The 10,600-nt window shown below is 34.3% G+C and overlaps 1 protein-coding gene across 1 annotated transcript; it reads right to left on the reverse strand.

The window, feature by feature from the left end:
- LOC109334350 (cellulose synthase A catalytic subunit 4 [UDP-forming]) lies at positions 279-6,625 on the reverse strand. Its single transcript, XM_019570074.1, has 12 exons — positions 6,481-6,625; positions 5,714-5,912; positions 5,485-5,606; positions 5,252-5,315; positions 4,989-5,139; positions 3,626-4,238; positions 3,384-3,521; positions 2,926-3,051; positions 2,615-2,827; positions 1,999-2,514; positions 1,432-1,782; positions 279-1,147 (listed from the first exon to the last, which is right to left on the reverse strand). Exons 1-12 carry the CDS (start codon positions 6,547-6,549, stop codon positions 566-568), a joined length of 3,144 nt encoding a protein of 1,047 aa, XP_019425619.1. The 5' UTR covers positions 6,550-6,625; the 3' UTR covers positions 279-565.

Consider the following 10,600-nt stretch of genomic DNA (forward strand, 5'->3'; position numbering starts at 1 on the left):
CTTTACTTCAAAATAGATTGCCTCGTGTTGAAAGATCTGGGTATTTTTCTATCCCTGTTTAATTGGAAATACAAGTGGAAGACTCTTATAGTCACTGCATAATTGAGAGAAGAGACAATCCTGATTGTATTTAAGGATTCTTGTTAATGCTGGCTCTGAGTTTATCTCATATTGTTTTCTTAAGAAACAAGGTAGAGCTATAGCCTTGAGAATTTCATCATTTAGTTATGAATAATGTAAAAAATGCTAATTAGGAGTTATCTTCAGCAGAAAACATCAAGCTGGAAAAATTGAGTCTTATTCTCAAGGACCAAGTTCTATTATATGAAACATTATCTTGTCCCAAACAATGACAATGGCTGTAATATAAGATTTAATTGTATCTTGAGATGAACATGTTCCAATCAGAATCAAAATTCTCCTTTAAGCCTATATACACTGATAAATCTTCTCAGATAGGCAATCACTCAAAAAACAGTAACAAAATATAGAAACATACACAAGTGCCATTACTCATCAAGTGAATTTGGAAGAACACTACACCAACTTGCAACTTCACAATCTCTTAGCATTCTACTCCACATTGTTTGAGTATTGGACCAGTTTGCTTGGGCAAGAAGGGATCAATCCTGACCCAAATCAATGAGAAAATTGATGCTAGAAGAATTGACCAAAGGACTACAATAGTAGGAGTCCTGTTTTGCTTTCCCATGAGACCTTTGAGGAAAGGATACAAGTGAACAATGACCCAGAAGGCAAAGAATAGCTTCCCAAATAAAGGTCCCCATGAACCAGATCCATTGTTAATGGCACCAGAGACTCCAGCCACAACTCCGACAATGTTCAAGATTATAAGAGTGGTTGGTGGGATCAGAAGGGTAGTCCACTTGAAGAGATAGAGCTCTCCAAATTCAGCATCATCTGCTGCTTTTGCTGTGACTGTGAAATTGGTGTCTACTCCAGCTAGAACCTTAAGGAGACCTTGGAATACAGCAAAAAGGTGCGCAGAAACACCTCCGATGACCCAGAATTGCTCATTGCGCCACCAGTCTTCGATGGTAACCCCACTCCACCGAAGCTCAAGCACGCCAGTTAAAATGATGGATATGAATAGAGCCATAAACCAAACACTAGCAAGGTTTGTCAGCTGCACAAAGAAAACAAATCTACATTCAGATTACCAAACTTTAATAGTAGTGTTCTTGCTTTCCTCCTACTCTTATAGAATTTCTATGCATTAGAGGTGAAAGCAAGTTATTCAGGATACAACATGATGTTTTACACTATTGGAACCAAAATATTATACTTTTTCGTCTTTCATCCTATACTGTAAGCATATAACCGAACTCACATGTTCTGTTCTGTCCAATTCAGACATGTCTACCAAACGATACCTTAGTAATAACAAGAAATTAATAATTGCGTACTTACTGTGGGGATGATGAACTTTCCGGTCAAGAGACACACAGCTGGAATTGTGCAGTATGCAATTAGAGGGATGGAAGTGAATGGATAAACTATGGTATTAGTGTAAGCTAGCCTCTCTAGGTACTTAAGTTTCCCACCATAGCCATACCACAACGGGCAATGGCGACTAAGGAAAATTTCAACCGAACCAAGAGCCCATCTCAGAACTTGGTGCAATCTATCTGATAGATTTATTGGGGCAGATCCCTTAAAAGCAGGTCTCTTTGGCATGCAATATACTGATTTCCATCCTCTGCAGTGCATCTTAAATCCAGTCAAAATATCTTCTGTGACTGAGCCGTAAATCCACCCAATCTGTAACAGAAACAAATTTGTCAAAAAGGACTTCCTAGATTAAGTAACCATGGAATTCAATATACCTTGTTTTATGTAGTAAAGGGGTTACTAGTCAGTGATCATAATAAAATTATTCAGTGTGTAAAACATCAAGAAATATGTTTTTTAAACCTTTTTTAGATTTCATCTAACACAATCGAAATCGGAGGAGTTCGTTGTGATTTATGGCATTACCTCTTTTCCCCATTCAGTCTTCTCTTCATAGCCACAGCTTATGACATGAATGGCCTCCTTAACCAATGATTGAGTATTGGTGCCTTCAGGAAGTCCTCCATTTTCCACTAAAGTGGAAGCAATGAAAACTGGTGACTGCCCAAATCGCTTTTCAAAATTTTTCTGGGACATCAGAGATGATTTCTCTAGGTCCTCATAGCCTTCAAGCCCTTCTTCAATCTCTTCAAGATCGAACATTGCCCCAGACCCTTTTCTAACATAATCTTTACCCATCATTTTCTTCTTCTTGGAGTACAATGCACCGAATATACCCCTTTTTCCTGATTTCTTTTTTGCCTTGGACTTCCTTGAACCACCACAACAAAAGCAACACCATGTTGGCCAGCAGTCACATGTCATCTTTGGCCTTTTCTCGGATACTGGTGGATCATAGCCATATAATGCCTGTCTGTTGAACACGGTTCCAGTACCAACATATACTGGACCTTGAATTCCATCAAGCCCTTTCATATTGATCTATCATGAAAACAACATTGGTGACAAACAATTAAATGTCTGTCAGTGAAATACAAGTGGCACATATCTGTCCAAAGTAGTTTGGAAGAGTAGAACTTACATCAAAGAATACAGTGTTGCGATTAGCATATCTATCGTGACGATCAATACCATCGAATCTTTGTGGAAATTGGACATAACACAGCTTCTTCCCAAGCTGAGGGTCCATTAAAAAGCACATAGCCTCTCTGATTGCCTTGCTATTATTGATGTAGTGATCACAATCCAGATTCAACATGAAAGGTGCATTAGTAAGCACAGCAGAAACTCGAACCTTTTGAGGATAGACAACAGCAAGAGTTATAAACCGATTTTCTAATATCCTGGTTATGCAGGAGTTAACCAATATAACTTCAAGATTTTTGTACTTACCAAGGCATTCATGGCACCAGCTTTCTTGTGGTGGGGATAGCCAGGACGCTTTTCACGTGAAATATACACAAGTCGGGGCAGTTCCTTGCCTTCCACATCTAGTGCACCAGCATTTCCCAAATATACCTGCAAAGGAAAGTCCATGAACCATATCAGCTTAGACCAACTAATTCTTGTCATCACTAATCTCTTCATTTAATGAAAATTAACATGATTTTCAAATAAAATATGCTAATTTGTTCATTATTAACATATCGGTATACTGACATGTGAAGAAAAATTGTAACTACTGAGCATCTTTTCCTTTCCTGTGTTCCCTAAGAACTTAGGGCCCCTAATTTAATGGCTATTCACATTCCATAAAATGCAAGGTGCTTCTATTCATTTTTCTTTGTTGCTTAGTGAAAACATAATGAAAAGTATAAAAAAGAATTAATTGTAGAATGCAGTGGCCAAACCTGAATCATTCCTGGATGATCACGAGTGTTATTCCCAGGCCATGGTGTTCCATCCTGCATCACCCACCCCTCCTCTGGCTTCTTCAGGGCCTTTGCCACCAATGCATTAATTTTCACTTTAAACTCTTCATATTCTCTCTGAAATGGAGCAAAAACAGGTTACAATACATATCTACGAATATCGAGACAGTAACGCATAAAAGCATAAAAACCATCTTTCTTGTCCTATACTTATATCATACCTTCATGGCCCTTCTCTCCTTAACAAATGTAGGCTGAACCTTATCCTTCAAGTAATCAATTTTCTGAGAGAAATAATACTCAGGTGCTCTTGGCTCTATGTTATACTTCTTGGTAAAGGGAACCCATCTTCTTGCAAATTCAGCAGTTTCTGCCAATGAATCAAACAGAAGCATAGATGCACCATCGTCCGACACATAGCAGCAGACCTTCTCAACAGGATAGTCCAAAGAGAGGATTGATAGAACAGTGTTTGCTGTTATAATAGGTGGTTCCTTCAAAGGATCCACAGAACTCACAAAGACATCAACAGGGCTTAGTTGATTTGGCTCCCCTTCCCGCTCAAACCTTATGGACAAGCGGTCCAGGTATGTTTCACGTGTGATGGGCAGCCACTTAGGGAACTGATCAAGTATCCATGATAGTGCAAACCATATCTCACATATCACAGAGATAAGCCACAAGGGATATGCATCATATGCTGGAGTTAAGATACGGAACCGGAAGAAGAAAGCTAGAATAACAAGCCTCATGATAATGACTATGCGGTATGGATTGATTAGGCTTGAAGCTATTGGGACCTTTCGCCACAATGGTTGCCTAGCTTCAGCCAAACTGTCATGTTTGAAAAGTAAAGAACGTAAGTTAATGCAAATTTTTGTAATGTGGTGCATTTTAACTTGTATGCAAGATCTAGCACAAACACATGACATTAGGTTTGTGGGATAGGGTAAGTGGTGTGAGTGTGACTCTTAAATGAGGCGTGATTATGATTGCCCATTTCTTTTTGTGGTGTGAGCTTTCACTTAACAATAAACCCCATTTCTACTAACAAGGCATTGGTCTAGTGGTGAAAGGCTCTGCTAGATCCCAAAAAGATCAAAAGGTCAAGGGTTCGATTCTTGAAAGCGATACTTGTTGGAAGGGCAGCCGCACACTCTGAAAGAGATTAGTTCCTTAGCCATAGGGTAAGAGAATACTCTTGGTAGTAAAAATAAAAGTCTCGTTTCTTTTTTCTATATTACTACAGAAGATAGAAGTGTTTTAGGCTTTTATCCACAAATCAATAAATTTTGTCACTAATAAAGGTGAATTACCAGGCAACATAGTTCCTAAGATTATATTGATTTGAGGTCAAAGCTGAACAGTGTTCAGATCAGCACTCCCTTAAAGTTAAGATGAAATTTTTAATAACTAGCTTTTCTACCAATTATTTATATATCATCTTTGAATGTTAAGTCATTAAAGGTGAAAATGCAACCTCATATACAAAAGTTGAAATGCTTAATTTCTGCTACATAATTTAGTATTCATTTGAGATTTGACAGATTATGACATTTTCAATCACAAGAAAGAGCAACTTACAGGTAATCATCATCTTCACCTTGATCTTCTTTTCCGTCCTCTTTGTTTAGCAATCCTCTCTTTTCTTGCCTTACTTTCCATTTCTCTACTCTTTCTTCCCATTCTGCATTACTGTAGAAATCTCTGTCACCTTCCAAATCCTTGCCAGCCACTATAGAAGAGTAGATCAACTCAGAAAAGCATATAAACAAAAGAGAATTTACCAGAAAGAAAAATAAACATACAATTTTATTTTCTGTAAAAAAATCAAACAAGTTTCTTACCACTTCCAGCTGAAGAGAAAGCTAGACCAGTATGCAACTTCTGTTGATTATAGTCTCCATTTTCCTGTAAAAATCACAACACCATAGCCTCTGTGATTATCTTATACTAAATATAATGGTATAGCAACAAACACAACACTGTTCCATTTTAGTGAAACCTCATTTGAGGTAAACCATGAAAAGTTAGCATAATTTTCAAGTTAATTTCTCAGTCATCAAAAGAAATAAATTACCACATGATTAACATCATGTTCCCGGTCTACATCATCATCATGATGATTCTTAATCTGAAATTCGTCCTCAAAATCATCATCATCAAAGTTCTCCTCTTCATCTCCAGCCACTCTAGGACAACCTACAAGGAAGCCACCAATCCACCATCACAAATTTCAAATTTTCATTAGCAAAACTAAGTTCTTATAATAACACAAAATGAAACCAATGACAAAGAGCTAAGCTAACCTTTCTGACGCTTATAGCGAGTGTTGCATTGAGGACAAAGTTGGTTCCCTTCACTCCTCTCATACTCATAACAAGGTTTACACACAGGAAATGCACATACATGGCAAGCCACAAATAGAACCCCATCTTCCTTATATCCAATTTCATCACCACAAACTCTACATTCTTTGGATGAAGGTTGAAGGGTTGGAGGCTGATGCTGCAAAAGATATATACTTGTGACTATGAAAAATTCAACATGGAAAACATTAATGTTTGATGTTATGGATTGAGTAATGTAACAAATTAGTCTTGAAAAGCTATTATCCTTAAGTGATTTTTTTACACAACCTAGTAATCGATTTTCTTAATCAACTTTTAGAGAAAAGACATGCAAACATAAAATTGATGTGTAAAATTAATTCTTCAAATATTATAAGTTCTGCTTATATATTCACATAAAGACTAAAATAATAAATGTTCGATTCCTGAAAGCGACATTTTTTACGCAGTCTGAAAGAGATTAGTTCATTTACCAAAAAAAATAAAGACTTAATAATGTCCATTACGATCTTAAGTATCATCCTGGTGTGACGCCCTTTATTATCTGGCATGTCAGGTTTTAGCTCACAATAAAGATGAAATTAAAAATAAACTAAATTGCATGAGCTCAAAACAAATTTATTTTTCTTCCCAACTTTTTAATAGCCTGAAAACATATATAAGGCAAAAGAAAATGATAAATGCCATTTGGCTGAAACAACATGAAAGGATATGAATGCACATACCTCATCAGAATCATGTGAGATATGAGAATGAGAACCAGTGATGAAGCCAGCCATGGAGTTTGATGCCATGGCAAAGCCAAAGTTTCAGAGTAGATGAGGAGAGTGTAGGAGAAGAGGGTATTATTATAAATGGTGGGTTGTGGAGTAAAACATCAAAGTCTTATGGTTGTCGATGTATGAGTGTGTACCAAACGGTGAGTTGGGAAGTCATAGCTTTGAGTTTAAGAGACGTTAAGGAACAAGCTATTGGTGTGAAGGCCTTTTCTTTCTTTATTTGGTTGCTTGGACTCTAAGGTGGTGTATGTATGTATCTTCTAGATAATAACATATATTATATAAGGTTTTAAATTTGGGTTAGCTATCTCTACCGAAACCAACAATATTGTGAAATGAAAGAAATTTGTACAAAAATGTATATATTTATACAACTAATAAAATATTGATAATACATTAAAAATTTAATTTTATTTAAAATTTTGTCTTAAATAATAGAACCAAAAAAAATAATGTAATTGTTTTTAAATATGTCATGTTAAATATGTCTTTATACATGTTTTGGTATCGTAAAATACCCACAATTGTCCTAAACATGAAGATTTTAGAAATTTTCAAAATGGTAATGATAATCAAAAGATTGGTATTATATATTTCATACAAGCTAGTTATATTGTCATGTCCCCACCTTTCTTAGTTCACAATACCAAACACAAAATGGAGGACCGTCAATGGAGGTATATTTTAATGTTGCAATCAATTACTATAGGTCGCACATAAGAGGGTTGAAATATCACATCCCCACATTTTAAAGCTTACATTACCAAATGGAAATTACCATTTGCAAGGGGAAAAGGGAAGAGTTGTGTAAAACACATGCAAGATCTACAATGGAACATAAGCATGTCATATCTTGTTAGAATTTGACTCCGATATTTTTTATTTAAGATATTCAGTGATTTGTATATACTCTAACAAATGAGGCTAAAATTTATCCTAATATATTATGTGAATATTTTTAGTTGAATTATTATTATTTCATAATAATTTATTAACTATTTTTAAATATTCATTATAGCATTCAAAATGGTGCTCTTAATTTTATTTAAAAGTAAATACTTATTTTAATCCATGTTTTTCAACCTTACCAATTTGATCCCTCAAAAATTGAAACCCAAAATGGTTTCCAAGAATTTCAAATTGTGAACAAATTAATCATTTTTAGCATGTTAGATAATATTTGATAAGGACTAATTTGACTCACATTTAAAAAAATTAAGATTATTTTGAGTTTTTTAATTTTTAAGGGACCAATGAGATAAAAAAAATAAGGTACTAAAATAAAAATTTACTCATTATTTTAAAAATGTTCCTAATGTAGTTCACCATTGTGGGACACATTCTTATTAAAAGCTCTTCTCTACTTTTCACAACTCGTTTTTATGTATTATGATAAAAGGTTTTGTAAATACAAAGCTGTCTTTGAAATATAAACAAATATAAAATAATCTCATCTATGAATGAAAAAGTGGTTCTTAGTTTTAAATGCTCTTAACAAGCTACAAGTTCATCTTTGGATCATATTCATTCATTTATCACTTTTAATTTTGAACACCGTTAACCAAAAATAAAGTTCCACAAAAAAATGTTGTAATGTTGTTAATTATTTTGGAAATTGAGCTAGATATATACCCTGGGATTTATCATTATGACAAGCTCATCTTTTCAGTTTAAAAAATGAAAGTAACAACATTATTTTCCTTTTCATTTATTACTTTAAAACTTACGGATTTGTTCATTGCAAGATCAATTTGTTCATAACAACCATCGTTGTTGCGTATCTAACTTGGGCATAGGGTTTATAAATGTCATTTCCAAACGTTGTAACATTTTATGCGTGTGAAATACATATGTTACCCCTCCTTTCATTCTTCTAGCATACTGTTAGATCTGAAAATAGCTCAGGTCGCTTGACATATACATATGATCTAACTTATATTTTGGCTCTTTTAAAAGTATATATAATTGATTAAGTATCTCAGGTCATAAGCTATTCAAATTAATTTTAAATTTTATAAGTGGACATGTTTAAATAAATATATTACATATATATTCAATAAATATTATATATATATATATATATTATAATTCATAACTTATATTTCAATATTTATAATAGCTTTTGATTTTGTTGGGTTTATTCAAGTGTGAAGTCTCACATTGGATATGCGGAAGGAGAGAAATCGTTTATAAGTAGAAAATGCACATGAAACTAATGCCTTAAGATTTTGGTTCAAGATGTGGTGTCTCACTTGTGACTCTTCACTCTTCCCATACTCGATAACAATGGAACTAACTCCATAGTGCTTGGAGGCTCCCCAGTGACAGTCTGGTCCAACAAGTGGTAACAGAGCCGATGGTCCAGTTGAGACATGGTAGACTTAAGGGGAGCATACCAGAAAGTGTATGGTACCCACACTTGAGGGGGAGATTGTTGAATTTATCTCACATTGGATATGTGAGACAGAGTGAAAGAATTTATAAGTATAAAAGACACATGAAACTAATGGTTTTGGTTCAAGACGTGTTGTCTCACTTGTGACTTTTCACTCTTCTCATACCCTAGTAACAAAGGAACTCCTCGGTGGTTGAAAGCTCTCTGATTGTGGTCCAACAAATCTAATTACGAGTATATGTAGGGCTAACAATGAACCAAACCAACTTGATATTCGTTCAAAACTCGATTCGTTATTAGCTCGAGAAACTTGGTTCATGAACCAAATGAGTCAAATTTGAGCTCATTAAATAAACAAACCTTACTTGAGTTGGATACAGTTCGACTCGTTAGACTCAAGAGTTGACTCGATATATATATATATAATATAAACTAATATTTATGTTTATTATAATTCAAAAAATTACTCATTATTTTTTATATTTATTGATATCATATATATAAACAATAATTCTTTAAAAATAATTAATTATTTGAGTTAATGAATCAATTCGAACTGAGCTGAACAGTTCGCGAACTTTAACCAAACCGAACTTGAGTTTAAAAAATAACTCGTATCGAACTTGAGTTGAGTTTCGAGCTAAATCAATCCTTATCGAGCTGAACTCTGGTTTGACTCGGTTCGACTCATTTCCAGCCATAGTATATTCATAGTGACATATTTATCAGTATAGGCATAACAAATCATTTATAATTTACAAGTGAAGTTTGTTGACTATTTACATAGAGTTCGTCTCGTGGTTAGAATAAGATAAAAATATGATATGATATAGAGTAAGATAAGATACGCATATGATAAAATCTTATCATGTATAGTGTTTAATAAGTGCTTACGTACAAGATAATGATGACATTGATGTGGTAATGGCGATATGATAATATAGTGGTGGCAGCGGTATGATAGTATAGTGGTGGTGGCAGCAATAGTGTTTAGATGTGAGGGTATAAGACAAAAAACTGCATCATCAAATCATGTTCAATTTTAGTTCAACTCTCTCATGAGATATAAAATATACTAGGTGAACAATATAAGATAAGTCAACAAGAAAACAATATCATATCTTGCTGACTCACAAAACTTTAAATTATAACAAGACATGATATACTATCTATTAGATATTTCCTGATGATTGGTGAAATACCAATCATAGGATCTCGAATCTCATGATTCTCACACATAATATAAAACAAAGATACAAAGTCATACCTGAATCTCTGAATCCATGTTCTCTAATCTACTCCTTTGATATACCTTTTGAGAGAGTTTTGGTGTGATGACATTCCTCAACCAAATCCTTAATTCCTTTTGGAACCTTCATTTTCTCTCTAATGGGGAGATGTGAAAACTTTTTGTGATTTGGTATCTTGGGGACCATAACCGTTCCTTATGTGTTAACTTATAAGGTTCCCATTATCCCCTATAAGTCAACCGTTTGAGTATCCACTCATTAAGCTCATATCCGTTATCAGTTTTAGAAGTCTTATAGATTATTAGTAATTAGATCACTTCTTTAGTAACCCAAAATAAATAGCTAATATAATTGTATTAAATATATGATATCCACCTTAATTAGAAATTATGAATTTCTAACACTATCATATCCACCAAAC

Source organism: Lupinus angustifolius, chromosome LG19 (genome assembly GCF_001865875.1).
Source record: "Lupinus angustifolius cultivar Tanjil chromosome LG19, LupAngTanjil_v1.0, whole genome shotgun sequence".
NCBI lineage: Eukaryota > Viridiplantae > Streptophyta > Magnoliopsida > Fabales > Fabaceae > Lupinus > Lupinus angustifolius.